Here is a 10,920-nt window from a genome sequence, read left to right on the forward strand (position 1 = left end):
TTCCAGGAGTTTTGGGCAGTACTCAGGCTGGTAAAAAGTCTGTGGCTCTTTTATCACTTACATTAACCATTCTCTACCTCTGTTCCCTTGATTGAAAGATAAAAAAAAAGATAGAAATAAGGGCGTACAACTTCTATTTCTGTTAGAAAACATGCATTACAATATGCCGCCTCGACTAATAAACATATGCAGCTGCACATTTTTTGGACATAATTAGTTGCATGATTAAATTAGCACCTAAATGGGTTGTGCTAGGCATTATACAGAGCAATTAGGGCGGGTCAAAAGTCATTCAACTTTCATAGTTCAGAAATTATTTATCTTTTTTCACACAGCTGACAATGACAGTTTTACAGTGATGCATTGGCCAACTGTTCAAATAATGACATGAAATGTTGTCAAAGCATCAAGTTGTTATCTAATCTAAAATGATTTAATATTTAATTACCTGATTAATGAAAAGATTTAAGTAATGTCATACTTCATAACCTAAAGGAATTCCCATGCTGTAATCAAAATTACACTTGCATTAATTTGAGTAATTAAAATAAAGTATTCAGCACTCAATTTATTTGTGTTATTCAAAGCAACTAAGATTTAATTTAATTAATAATTTTATTGGGTTTATTTATTTATTAATACACTAAAATGGCACTTTGTATTTTAATTAAAAATTGTCTTTTAATGTTAGACAAATGTTTTTTTTATTATTAAATTACCTATTTTAGCACAAAATCTTCAGGTTACTCGAGTTGTGAACTAATAATACTAACAGATATTTAGAATTGATCAATAGCCTTCATTAATCCTCTTCATCATCATCATCACAACTGTGATGAGGAGGATCAGTTGGAAAATGGGTGGATTAGGTGATGCAATTTGAAAACATGATACTTTTTTTTCAAATATTACAAATTTAAATGCATCACTCATTTCCTTTGCGACTCCCTCAATATTAAATTAGCATTCCGACACTGTAATTTAGATTTAATAGGACTAAATCTTCTGAATACTGATTTGCGACAAAACCAGCACTGGAATGTTTTCGGTGTGGAGTGTGCAGAACAGAAGAATGCTTCAGCTACTCCCACTTCCTGGTGATCCAATCCGAAACGAACAGCTGTTTCAAGGCGTCCCTCAGAGTCCGTCCAAAGCAAAACAATACACGGAAAAACAAAAAAATCGTCAATTATCGACTATTTTCGCTTCTTATCTTCCTAAATTATTAATTGGACCGAATTGGTCGTGTCTTTTTCAAAAATGCTATTTTGGATCTACCCCAGTTACGGGGTTGTTTATCTGTAGTAAGGGGAACTTGAAACCGTCCGTGCCCCATGTCCTCGGTTGTTTTTCTTCTTTCGCCTGGATTCTCCATGTTGTTGGAGAAAAAGTGAGGGCTTTACCTAGACCAGAGGGGGCTATGGATAAATATACGAGCGATAAAGTAACCGAGACGCGAATCCTAGAAAATAGCAGATAAGATAAAACAAAAACAAAGTGGCATGCCCCTCCCATGTGGAAGAGAATAGAAGGCGGGAATAAATAAATATCAAAATAATTTGTCGCCGTAGGTTTGAGATATTTTTGTGCGAACGGAAATTATTCATTTCAAGCCTCGCTAGCTTTTAATGCCACTAAATGCGGACCGACTGTTTGTCGCTGGAAAAGGTTGGTTGGACGTTAAGGGCTGTGCGTTTGTTAGATGGAAAGTTCTATCATCACTCAAGTGCAGAGAGAGGATTCTCGGTTGTCTTCGAAAACAGGTAGGCAATGCGCTGTCACATACTAAATGGTGATGTTTTCGCGCTGTCAATTCTAACGATCACATATTAGCCATTTTCGCGTCACACTGTTCGATGTGCGATTCGAACATGTTCGATGCTCGCACTGTGACAGTTATTTGTCATATTGAGCTGATTGACATGTCACAGTCGCGAGCGGAATTCGTTAAGTTCCAACCGTTGAAACTTAACGAATTCCGCTCCGAACAGTGAAATGTAAATAAGATCAATATCGCATTTTTCAGAATAAATAAATATATATATATAAGCGCTTTGTCTTTCATTGTAGCGTACTACAGATAAATCTCAGTGTAACTTAATTTTTATTATTATTTACATGTTTTGCTGTTGCAGTCATCCATGTCTGTATGTTTACGTAATATGATCAGTTTTTAAAATAATTTTAGACGATCTGACATGCCTTTCTCTGTAATGTTTTTCTTTTTTTCTTTGGTAATTTGATGTATATTAATGAATTATAATTTACTATTTGTTTATTTCGATTTTGATTTTATTTTCAGTTTATTTACACACAATAACGTTAGATGTAATTCTGGTGTTTTTAAGGCAAACGTGTAACCAATGTTAATTCGCGTTCCACGTAAGACACTGTTGTTTCCTCTTCTGTGGACGTCGTTTCATCGCTTGGTTAATGGATCATTTGAGTGACATGTTGTTTTAACGTTATGCGGATTGTGTTTCAAAAACATTTTCTGTTTATTCGACTTACCTACACTCGCGTATCTCACGCTCTTTCTGAAGTAAAACTGTACAAAATATCGAGTTGAAATGTGAAAAACATCGGCCTAATGGAGAGCGCAAGGTGCCGCGCTGGAATGCACAACACACCCCTCACAGCAGCACACGCCCTCCATCTGCCGCGCGACGCTACCATTACACACACACGTTCAAACCTTAACGGTTAATGAAGGCCTTATCTAAATGTTTAACGAGTAAAGGCCACAGTGTTATGCGGAAAATAACCATTATGCGGAAAGTAACCATTTTGTAAGCCCTTACTTACTACCTGGTGGGCCAGTCTATCTCCTCGCGGTGTTTTGACCAGTGTTTTTCTCATGTCTCGTCAATATGCGCAGAGCTGTGCGCTTATTTTAGATCTGACGCAAATACGATATCAACAGTATGACCATACTTAACTGATGTCAATTTGGCTGTTATTACAGATGTTTACGATCTCTGTATTAGTGAATTACGAGCTGCCATAATGTTGGGAAAATAGCCAAGCCTGCACAAATTCCTTGAAGACCCATTGAACTCAGTTTGTACTGGATGGCATCAAGTGTCCAGTGTGACCTTTTTTTGTGGCCATAATAGCAAAGGCTCAGGAATTATGGTGCTCAGGGTGTGAACAGATGCATTAGTGCAAATTTAAGACAAATTAATATAAAAAGGTTAAATCAATTTACAAATATAGTTTAAAACATATGTGCTTGTTAGTTTCTAAGACATACTGTTTGTATTCACGATAGTAAAAAAAAAAAAAAAAAAAAAAAAAAAAAAAAAAAAATATATATATATATATATATATATATATATATATATATATATATATATATAACATTTTGGGCAACTGCAAATATTTTGATTCATTAACTCTGAAACTGTCAAGTGGTGTAACCATGTAAAAAGCACTACATTCTGTATTTTCACCTTGGATATACATGTGTACTCAACTTCTAAAGTATGTTTTTAACAAATGAAATGGCTGCAAATCACAGTCTAAAGGGGTCTCTGTTGTATGACACGACGACAAAATGGCTTCCCACTGTCTGTTAAAAGTTTTTCAAATATTAATAATATTATTTTGGAGAAATAATAATAAATATTTATGCCTAATTTTAAGAATTTAATCTTTTTTAAGAGACCATTTTCTTTTTTTACGATCTTTAGTTACAATACCTAGACTTTTCTTTTACTTTAACCCCCACGATAAAATATCAAAATTCATTTTAATTCAGAAATTTAAAACATGAAAATATCATAGAAGCCATGTATTCAATCCATTTAAAAAAAATAACAACAGTATAGATCAGTTCTACGTCATCATTGACCCCCTCAATCAGATAGCCTACCAAATGCAAAGAATGTTTGTGATGTTTATGTAAAGTTGTATATATATATTTGCTATAGTACCTTGTGAAATTAGATTAATTGACTTTGTTGAATATATTGTATTAATAGTATTCAAATCAAGCAAGAACTCTGGTTTAGAAATTTTTAATGTAATAGACCATTATGTCTGTTCCATTATATCCATCAGCTATGGTTTAGTTGTACATCATAACCGAGTGAAAATGCAATCCATGAATATAGGCTAGGCAATGAAAATCAATGCTTAGTTGAAATATAATGGTCAGACAATATGGATGTTTTTCAACAACCAATACGGAGGCTGATATCTAGAGATCAGGGTGACAGACTGGTGATGTAATGTCAAATATATATAGCTACGTAATTAAATTCTATGATAACAAATTGTAATATCCAAAGATAGATATTCTCAAAATGACCAAATCTTTTATTAACCTCATCGAAAATGCGGTCTGTCACTTTACTGTATATGTACTCTAAGAGCTCAGTGAATTCTTTGAGCATTTTTATTATGTTTAATCAGGAAAACCATTTTTATATTTAAGTGCATTAGAAATGTGTTCAGTTTAGGCCAGTGCAACAATCTGAATGCCTGAAAAATCGCTTCCATATGTATTGGTAATAAGTTATGTCTAAAAACGATTGGCTGCAGACCAAATCTAAGACATTTAGTCTAGGAAAACATCGCTGCTGTTATGCCAGTGTTAGATACATGCAACACAACAGAGAAAAAAAACTCATTTAGCTGGTCAAATTATAAATATCAAGAACATGTTATTGTTTTCCTAACAGATTCCTTGGACTCCAGTTACACACAATCCCTTGAAACTCAAATCCGTGCTTGCCATTTAATGCGCCATGTAGATTTTTATTATCTAGGAAAATAGATGAAATTAGTAACTGCTAGATTTTTTTTAGCAGTTTTCTTTTGTACATCTGCCTTTTGGGATTTTTTTTACGCACTCTCATTTGATCAGATCTGAGCAGAAGTGTAATAGCTAAAAACACTGACCACTTAAAAGCTTCTAACAGAACATTTGACGGTCCTTAACAAAACACTCCTTCCACTCTCCGCTCACAAAGCTGGTCAATATCGCTTGATCCTCATGTGACAAAATGTTTTCAAGAAAGTGCATTTGAATTCATGGATACATTTTCCTTGTACTCCATTTCCTGAGTCCTTTTGTTAAGCGGGGCGTTATCAGAGAGTGTACAGATGGGCAAATACAGCACAGAGTAAATGATGACGAAGGAGGCCATTTTCTCTCATCCTCCCTCTCATGCCGCTCGCATGTTACATAAGATGATTCCTATGGCTACATAAGTCCCCATAGGGAACAAGAGGGAGAGAAGAAGTGCCTGGGATCAGCCCCTGCTCATGTTATGGTCAATTCCTTCAGCTGAGGAAAAAAAAAAAGAAAAAAGAAAGAAAAGATTACTAGTACTGAAGTTACATCACCATAGGAATAAAAACAGATTCTAATCACTGCATGGCGTACTTTCATGTTGCGAGAGCTTTTATGCCCATTTTTGCTGCTTGGGAATCTCAACAGGCATGTCTGAACAAAATCATGTTCCTCTGACATGCATAATATTTGCGAGCAAAACTATGCAGAAATATGAAAATATGCAAGGAGCCCCTCTGTAATGCACAACCAAGCTCGCTACAGATGTTGGGTTACAAAACATAGGTCGTATTTCTGTGGATAGGAGTTAAGTCTGTGGCGTATGCACTTTTCTGCCAGGCTCTTCTGTGATGAAATGGCAGGAGTGGCGTGTGTGTGTGTGTGTGTGTGTGTGTGTGTGTGTGTGTGTGTGTGTGTGTGTGTGTGTGTGTGTTTTGCTCTAAAGGTACAGCAGAAATGTGTGGGCTTTCCCGCCCTCTGAGATTATATAACGTATACCAGCCGTGGCCAGCAGTCTCATTTAAAACAGATTTTCTGTTTCTGTGCAACGTGTGCCATCTCTGGAGAGGGGCGGCTGAGCATTTGGTCATTTTGATGTTGATAGGCGGCGCCACATTTACTGACGAAAACATACATTTCATTCCAGTGCTCTGAATTATTTAAAAGATTCGTCAAGCCTCAGGCGCATTTGATGCAAATGTGAATTTAAGTTTTGTTTGTCATCTATTGGAGACTAAAGTGGTTAATTGAAAATATTTATTAACATTTACTAATGTACTCTGGGTGGGGTTTGACAGCACTTAATGGGATTCAAGTGGGATTGTTTATAAACCACGCAACATGAGCCTTTTTATGCTGTTTATGCAGTACGATTATCAGCAGGACTAATATATGCAAATTATGCATTTTAAAAGGGTTTTATTGTTTTCAAACAGATCAGGTGAATAAAAATTCGCCTCAGAAACCTGGAAGTCGGAATATCTTCAAAAAGCTCATCTGTTGCCTTCGAGCTCAAGATGCCCAACTGCCAACGTCACCTACCCATGATGCCTTGCTAGCGCCCGAGGACAATGGGACCATTGCCAAAGTATTATAGAAATCATTAATCAACACTTTTTGTTAGTTTATATACTTGACACATAGAACAAATTATATTAAGATAATATTAAGCAGATTTGTTATATGTTCCACTTTACATTGGTAATTTGTAGATGTTTTTTTAAATATAAATATAAAATAAAACTATTATTTTTATATGTAAACTGTTAAATTAATACCAATTAATATTCAATTAAATAATATTTCATCACATATATTTGGGTGGATTAATACAAAATATGAAATATAAAAACATTATTTATAATCAGGATGTGTAAAATTAACATAAGTATAACCAGTAGTCCTTTTATTTATTTATTTTGTGAATCAAATATAACATTTTCTTGGTGTTGTTGACCCTCTGTGTGTTCTGGTCTCACCTGTAGATACCAGGAGAGCGTCTGCTGCCAGAAGTGATCTCTCAGGACCAGGGGAAGATCTGTGTGGTCATAGATCTGGATGAAACACTGGTGCATAGCTCCTTTAAGGTACACCCTGTAACACTGATTGATATTGTAAATTTGACAATTTAAGGAAATACGGTGTAACTAATTGTTTTAGAATAGATAACTATTAACATTTGCATGTAAACAACAGGGTCAATAAGAGTTTCTCACCCCACCAATGTTCTTAACCATATCTACATTGTGTTTTTGTAGCCAATAAGCAATGCCGATTTCATTGTGCCTGTGGAGATTGAGGGGACCACACACCAGGTGAGATCTGATAAATGTTTGTGTATGTGAGAAACACCCTGCCAGTGCGCATTGACTTGAAGTGTGCAGGACATCTGTTGAGGAAACAGTGGAGATGTTGTTCTATATTGAAAAGTGAATGATGAGCACCATCTGCTGGACTGATGTGAGAACAACACTTCAGCAGTGGAGGAGGATTGCGACGTCATGTTGTGTGCAACCACAAGAGACAATATTTGCCCTTTGGAAAAAAATGTATATACATTTGCCCATTGATTTTTTGTTTCACTCCCAAAACAGTGATAAAATAAAAGCAGGTTAGAATACGTCTGTTTTTAAAATGTGGAGATTGAACTCCCATTAAAATATTCCTAAACATTTGTTGTTCTCGCCCACTTTTCATGGAAAATGTGCATTTGGCCTCTGCCTGGTTCAAGTAATCCAGGATAGGTTAGTTCCCACTAGTACGGCCTATTCTTGATTACTTGTTTCAGGAGGAGGCTACGAGCAACAGCACTCGCCGTGCCTTAGTGCACAACACAACATTATGTGATTTGTTCAATTAAAAAAAACTACATTTGACTCTGAAGTCTCTACTCTTTAAGTGGTGCGTTAAAAAACATTGGTCTCATATACAACAAACTCACTTGTGTTTTAGGTGTATGTGTTGAAGAGGCCATACGTGGATGAGTTTCTCCAGAGGATGGGAGAACTGTTTGAATGTGTTCTGTTCACTGCTAGCCTTGCTAAGGTATCAAAACATGCATCACATTTCATGTTTCTTTAGGGAAATTGTAGAAATTCCTTACTAGATGCTGGTTAGTTAGTGTTATAGAGTTATGCCCTTGTAGTGTCAGATTGATTTTCTTCTCCAGTATCAAGTTTTCCTTAACCCATCCCTCCTTCTCCCCGTCCATGGCTCTGGTAGTATGCAGACCCCGTGACCGACCTGCTGGATCAGTGTGGCGTGTTCAGGACGCGGCTGTTCCGTGAATCTTGTGTGTTCTATCAAGGCTGCTATGTTAAAGACCTGAGTCGCCTCGGCCGTGAGCTCCACAAAACCCTGATCCTGGACAACTCCCCTGCCTCATACATCTTCCACCCTGAAAATGCTGTAGGTTTCACTGTCCTGCTGCTATTTAGCTGTTTGTAAAACCCTGCCTAGTCCAAAAGTCTATATATATATATATATATATATATATATATATATGTATATATATATATATATATATATATATATATATATATTTATTTATTTATTTATATATATATATACACAGATAGAAATACTGTACATGTATATATATATATGAAAATACTTTTATTTAGCAAGGATAAGTTAAATTGTTCAAAAAAGTGACAGTAAAGACAGTTACAAAATATTTATATTTCAATTAAAGGCTTTTCTTTAAACTTAGTTATTTGTAATGGCTGAAAATGGAGCTTTCCCCCCAAAAAAGAAAAAGAATCTCAACCATTTTGGGTGCGTAGATCCGTGGAAATATCAATGCTTTCAAATAAAAAAATAAAAAAAGATCTACACTCGTTTGTCTTAACAAATTATTTAAAAAAATGTATTATGCAATAAAGCACATATGGATTATTCAAACGTTCAATTAGCCTTCTGACGAAACATTTGAATAATTCATATGTGCTTTGTTGCAAAATAAAAATATTTTTATCATTTATTAAGACACGCGAGTGCAGATCTTTTGTTTTTTCATTTGAAAATGGAGCTTTACCATCACAGGAAAACAATTATAATTTTTTTTTAAATGTGAGAATATATTAAAATAGAAATTGGTTTGATTTAAATTGATCAGAAATCATTTGAAACAGTTTTTGACAGTATTTTTGATCAAATAAATGCTAAAACAACAAAAAAAATTTAAACATTGAGAAAATCGCCTTTAAAGTTGTCCATTTATGTTCACGATTGTGCTGCATTCACTCACAAAAATAAATGTTTTGTATATTTACGGTAGGACATTTACAAAATATCTTCATGGAACATGATCTTTACTTATCCTAATGATTTTTGGCATAAAAGAAAAATCGATCATTTTGACCCATACAATGTTTTGTTGGCTATTGCCACAAAATATACCTTGTATTTGTGGCACAAATATGCCACAAATATTGTTGTTTTGTGATCCAGAGTCACATATATATTGTATTCTAATATATATTTTTCTTTTTTTTAAGTACAAAATATATATCCTTTATATATTTTCAAACATGTATGTTTTGTAACAATTCAGAATGCCTTTTATCAAAATGTTATTTTGAATGTTATTCAGATTTTCAAGCTGTCTTTTGGACCCTGCTGTATATGTAACAAAATATTGTTGTTTCACCCTCTGAAATATGTAGTTCATTTACCAAATGCATATAACGATCTTCCTGCTTTTAAAATACATAAACCCAATAGATTTAAATAATCCCAAAATGATGATATTACTATTAACCCAGTAAGCTATTGGCATATAATAACCGGTGTGTGCCTTTAACAGGTTCCTGTCCTCTCCTGGTTCGATGATTCAGAGGACACGGAGCTGCTTCACCTCATCCCAGTATTTGAAGAGTTAAGTCAGGCTGATGATGTCTACAGCAGACTCGAACAACTCAGGGGTCCATAATCCCTACACCGCCAGACCAGGGCAAACCTCCATGTTGTGTAGCACTGACTGCCAATCACACACAAGCGGCTCATATGACAGTAGACTCCGCCTTCTGACCTGAAAACAAACACGAAAGCTCATAATTCTGCTCAGCACAAAGTGTATGCGGTTTTGCTACATGGTTTGAGGGACTCTAAACAGTTAGTGATGATACACATTGTGGTCAGAGGCCAGCTTCGTCTCAGTCATTGAGCTTGCCTTTTGCAATAACAATTTACAGATTTTATATTCCTTTTTTACTTTTCTATTTTTTTTTTTTTTTTTACATTTCTTTTTAGTTTTTTTATGTTTATGATGACATCCTTTGGGAGATTAAACAGATTGCAGGGTCTAATTAAGTCATCAGTAATCCGCAACAGTGAAGCTGAAGCACAATAAACTTTCAGGCCAGCCTCTCTATGCAAGTTCTACCTGAACTCGTCTTCACACTTTTTTAATCTTCAGCATTCATAATCACTATAAAAGGAAAACAAGTGTTGCTAATGTATTCCAGAGAAATGCCGGAGAAATGTCCCAAATGGAATACACATTGTTTTATCCAACATGCTATGCATCGTTTTTCCATAAATGCAAATGTGACGCCAAGCACCCACACATCTTTGTTGTCTTATTACTTTAGGCCTTGTTTAAAATGCACAGTTTTCTACGGTCACTGAGGTGCGTTAACTTAACATGGCACTAAAAGGCCTGTTTTTAACACTGTTTCACGTGAATTACAACTACATACCTTCCTGTATTCATCTTTAAGTGGCCTTATCCCAATCTGCTTCAAGTGTACTTGATGGGTTTTTATTATATGTGAGGAGCAGAATTAACACCACAGAATGAACCAAAGAGATTGATCTTGTTCAGTTACTGTCCTTCTCTCTGCTGTATTTATGCAGACAATTACTTGTGCTGTCATTTATGTGTATATATTTGGTTGAACTTGAAAATCTTTGTATGATACATCTTTGAACTTGAAAATGTCCATCTTTGTATGATCTGTTGATGCAGACCAGATGCTCCACCTCTGTGCTTCATCTTATCTTATTTAAACATGATCATGTTTATATTATAATTTGTTTTTACTGTAGCACAAATATTCAAAACGGCCATGATTTTTATAAACACAGCCAAGTGTTCGAAGGGCAGATTATTGCCTTTT

The 10,920-nt window shown here is 35.1% G+C and overlaps 1 protein-coding gene across 1 annotated transcript; it reads left to right on the forward strand.

The window, feature by feature from the left end:
* Nucleotides 1–1,089: 1,089 nt before the first annotated feature.
* On the forward strand, nt 1,090–10,395 carry ctdsp2 (CTD (carboxy-terminal domain, RNA polymerase II, polypeptide A) small phosphatase 2). Its single transcript, XM_079588758.1, has 7 exons — nt 1,090–1,763; nt 6,235–6,386; nt 6,784–6,885; nt 7,057–7,113; nt 7,751–7,843; nt 8,021–8,206; nt 9,606–10,395. Exons 1-7 carry the CDS (start codon nt 1,703–1,705, stop codon nt 9,729–9,731), a joined length of 777 nt encoding a protein of 258 aa, XP_079444884.1. The 5' UTR covers nt 1,090–1,702; the 3' UTR covers nt 9,732–10,395.
* The last annotated feature ends 525 nt before the right edge of the window (nt 10,396–10,920 follow it).

Source organism: Phoxinus phoxinus (genome assembly GCF_949152265.1).
Source record: "Phoxinus phoxinus genome assembly, chromosome: 18".
Classification (NCBI taxonomy): Eukaryota; Metazoa; Chordata; class Actinopteri; order Cypriniformes; family Leuciscidae; genus Phoxinus; species Phoxinus phoxinus.